The following is a 4,142-nucleotide window of genomic DNA, read 5'->3' as shown; positions in this document are numbered from 1 at the left end:
GAACTCATACTTTTAGTAAGAAACCGTGTCGAAGGTGGCATTAGATTGGATAGTATTCTTGGGTATCATATTGCTGATTAGGTTGTATGTAAAACAAGATGACAGTACATCTAAAATGCCGTCACTGTGTATCAAAACACACTAAATTCCCTTTACTTTCCCTACTTCCATACCTAGAAGATAACAAACGTGCAGCATTCCATACGTTGCTGATTAATAGTTCCCACTGATTGTTACCGATGTAGGAATCTGAGCCGCGGTCGTCATTATGTGCTCAGAATGTAAATGTCAGCGTACAATTAGCAGCCGTAACGAAGCCGGTATGCCGAGTGAAGGCAAATTTCGAGCGCGCAGTGGCCGAGCAACGAACAGCGGAAAGCCGGATCACAATCATAACGGTGTAACTGACTCGTTAGCGGCTGCCCACCTAATTGGCCCAGATGCTAACGAGCCTCTTAAAGAGTGTGGATAGAGGGAGGGGAGGGACTCAGGAGGGGAAGGGGTGAGAGGTGGGCAACAGAGGTGGTGGTGGTGGGGAGGGAGGATAAATAGAGGAGGGGGTGCATGACAATTATGTTAGGAGTAAGGGAGGAGGGGGAGGAGAGGAGTGAAGGAGGGGAGGCAGATGGGAAAAGGAGAGGAGTCAAGTAATGAAAGATGACGTGAAGGTTTTTCACTGAAAGGGGTTATTATGACCAAATGGAAAGGAATGAAGCACAAGAAATTAAAAGAAAGAAGAAGAAGTAAAATCCAAACACTGGACGATGGGACAAAAAAAGAGAAACGGTAGCAAGTTACAAACTGAGACGCCAATACTTTGAAAAAAAAATAAAGGCGGCACATTCATGTCATGTATTTAAAATGATAAACAGGGTATGAATAATATTGATGGAGTTTAAAAGATGTCCGACAGTGTGATCCCTGTTTCCCAGTTGCTCTTTTTGGCTCGTGACTCTGAAATAAAGACGTCAAAGCTACAAACAGGTCGCAGCTGTTGTCAAAGGTTTTGCAAATGACTTCGGAAACAGCCGTCTGTTGACGCTATGGGAGCAAACGGTAAAGCTGCAGGTATCCTTCCAGAGATGATCTTTCATTATTTCCAGTTGCTCTTTGCTGGAGGGGATTTGTTGCTCTGCCTTTTCCTTTAAAANTTCCTCTGTCTGTTTCCTTGCCTGTGTCAGAACGGAGTCTGTAGCTGAGAAGATGCTGACCAACTGGTTTACGTTCCTCCTGTATAAGTTCCTCAAGGTAAGGCGCCATCGTTTAATCACTTCATCCAACACGCCTGGCAGTAGTTATCACCTGAAGTAGATTTATATTGTGCAGCGTGTTAGCTCGGTTAAGGGCCTCCTGGCTGGTGTTATTTCTCCATTGCATTAATCTCACTGTGGTTATTAAAAGGCTTTTCCCTGTTTGGCTGCACATTTCCTCGCCTTAGCTATGCAGTACACATACGGTGGACCATCAAAGCCTCTCAGCAGCAGGCTTTTCTTCTCGTCTCCGCTTCATGAAGTCTCTTGTTTTTTTTGTTCTTTTTTCGGATCCTCTCCCCTCGCCTAATTTTTACTCTTGTAGCCGACACGTCCTCCTCACTGATCTTTTTTTTTGTTGTTCTTTTAGCTCACATCTTCTCTCCCTCTGATCTCTCTTTCATCTGTGTCGTTTTTCTGTTGTCATTATTCCGCTGTCAGTCTCCCCTCTGCCTTAAGGTCATTTCGCCTCACCGGGGGGTGGGATGTCGCTCACGCCTCCTTCCCCTTCATCCTCTCCCATCCCTCGTCCCCTCCTCGCGTCTCTCGCCGCTACAGAGCCGGCATAACCCCGGCACGCCAGGCAGTGTTTTCTGATGTGTCTCAGCGGTTTCACGTCTCCCTCTTTGCACTTTAATTACACATTGCAACGCTGGAAGTTGTCCTCATAAGCCGTCTACGATTCCACAGTTTCATTCGGTAGATGCTTTTATCCGAAGCGACGCACGTCTGAGAGCAGATGCAACACAAGCAAGGATCTAGTCAGGAGAAAACAATCTGGATAAGTGCCGTAGAACAAGTTCAAGTGTGTTAGGGCGTTGACGCCAAATAGAAGGCTGTGTGGGAGGTAATAGGATTTTTTTATTTTTTTTATTTTATGTTTTAATTTTAATTTTGTTGTATTTTTCATTTTATGTTATTTTATATATTTTTANGAAAGGTCATTAAATATATAAATATCTATTGTGTGTGGTGTCAGCATTGTTTCTTCCTGTATTGATCCCACATGTGGGCTTTTGGAAAAAATATTGTTCATGTTGATTCGACATCTTCTCATTCATTAAAAACAAAAATAATATTCGAAGAAATTCAACGTCGTTCCGTCACAGAAGACATGTTTGAGTCCTCTCTAGAGGGCTAAAGAGTGGAATAGAGATGCTTTCATATACAGAATTGATCTGTGCTGCCTTTCGTGTGTGTTCTGACTTCCATCTGTCGCCGTGTCTTTCTTCAGGTCCAGGCAAACGTGGAGAAGGCTCTCACACTGTTTGGCCAGCTGCTGACGAAAAAACACTTCCTGCTGACATTCATACGGACTCTGGAGGCTCAGAGGTGTCCGTCTCCTCCTTCTATATTCATTTCTTCATATGTTTTTAGTATCCGAGATGCTCTGAAATTAATTTTTAATGTTAATTTTATTAGAAATAAAACAAACGTTGTTGTTCCATTTCAACAAAAAGATGATTTGTTTATGGAAAGTGTGCTTTTATTAAAAAAAGGCAAATTTAGAAAAGAGGCAAAAACATTTTAACAGCTCCAAAATTACCGGAAAGCACTTAGCCAAATGGTTCATGACAAAAACAGAGCTACAGCAGCTATTAATTAAGATTAAATATGCATTAATATTTAAATGAATTGCTTTTAGGTTAATGGTGCAAGTCCAGACGCAGCTGTAGACGTGGAACAACAAGCATTTGTGAAGCGTTTGTGCTACACTTCTAAGTCTGAATGTGTTTCCAGGTCATTTTCAATGCGGGATCGAGGCAATGTGGCATCTCTGATCATGACAGCCCTGCAGGGGGAGATGGAGTACGCCACCGGAGTCCTGAAGCAGCTGTTGTCTGACCTGATAGACAGAAACCTGGAGAGCAAGAACCATCCCAAACTGCTGCTCAGGAGGTGAGCAAGATGTGGAGAGACGGGAACAAACACCCGGCGCTCTGTGCAACATCAGGCAGGGGTTCAGTTACAATCCACTCATCTATTCAACTCTAGGTTTTTCTTTAAAGATCCAGTTTCAAACTTTAAAAAAGAAAAACCTGCATGTAGTCCTGGGTGTCCCCTAATATCATGATGTTAATTAATAAGAACAGAACAACTCTTTTGTGCAGCTTTAATCGGACGTCATGTGTCTTTATGCCACGGTGGTTTCCTCTGATAATCAAATCAAATTTAATATCACAATAAACAGACTTTTCAGCAAACAGAAACCAGTTTGTTTGGCATTACAGTTACCTTTAAAGAAGTTAGTCATGAGATAAAAGGCGTTAAATACGAAGGAAATGTGCAAAACGTTGATCTTTCATTGGTCTACAGATGCAGAAAACAACACAAAGCGCTTAACAAATGTATTAGACGACCACTCAGTGTAAGATTTATACCACAGCTGCCCTACATTAACAGCATTGGTAATCACTAAAGTCATTTCTGTGATGGTTAATACACCAGTATGTAGAAGCTCTTTAACCAAAATGATGTTTTTAATGCTAAAATATAATTATTGTTATTGTTACCAATGAATTTTCAGATTTACTGTTTTACAAAAATGCTGAAAAAACACTAAAGCACATTATAGTTATTTACTTACATTCCTGAACAGAAAAAATTAGTTTTAGTGGTTGAATGTGATGCTTGATTCATTTCTCAGAGAAGCCCAGTGGCTCATATCTGGGTATAAGAAGGTGAAATCAAATTCCTCATTCCTGTTCAAAATGGTAAAACGTGGAGAGCTGAGCTGCATTAAAGCACCTCATGATATATAGAATAATAATAACAATACATTTTACTCATAAAGCACTTTTTCCGAATGCTCAAAGACGCCACACAGTGAATAAAAACAACAAATTGAGTACATTTAAACACAATCGTACATTAAAAGCATGAAAGTGGACA

The 4,142-nt window shown here is 41.2% G+C and overlaps 1 protein-coding gene across 1 annotated transcript in view; it reads left to right on the top strand.

Moving 5' to 3' along the window:
- The window catches only part of LOC103352827 (plexin-A1-like), a 271,387-nt gene that overhangs the window by 235,588 nt on the left and 31,657 nt on the right, over nucleotides 1-4,142 (top strand). The window contains 4 exon segments of the mRNA XM_008275498.1: nucleotides 2,497-2,582; nucleotides 2,991-3,160; nucleotides 3,567-3,598; nucleotides 3,866-3,901. Of these exon segments, the coding sequence (XP_008273720.1) occupies nucleotides 2,497-2,582; nucleotides 2,991-3,160; nucleotides 3,567-3,598; nucleotides 3,866-3,901 (324 nt within the window).

Source organism: Stegastes partitus, unplaced genomic scaffold, assembly GCF_000690725.1.
Source record: "Stegastes partitus isolate 25-593 unplaced genomic scaffold, Stegastes_partitus-1.0.2 Scaffold53, whole genome shotgun sequence".
NCBI lineage: Eukaryota > Metazoa > Chordata > Actinopteri > Pomacentridae > Stegastes > Stegastes partitus.
The sequence above is the reverse complement of the archived record's forward strand: the minus strand, read 5'-3'. Positions and strand labels throughout refer to the sequence as shown.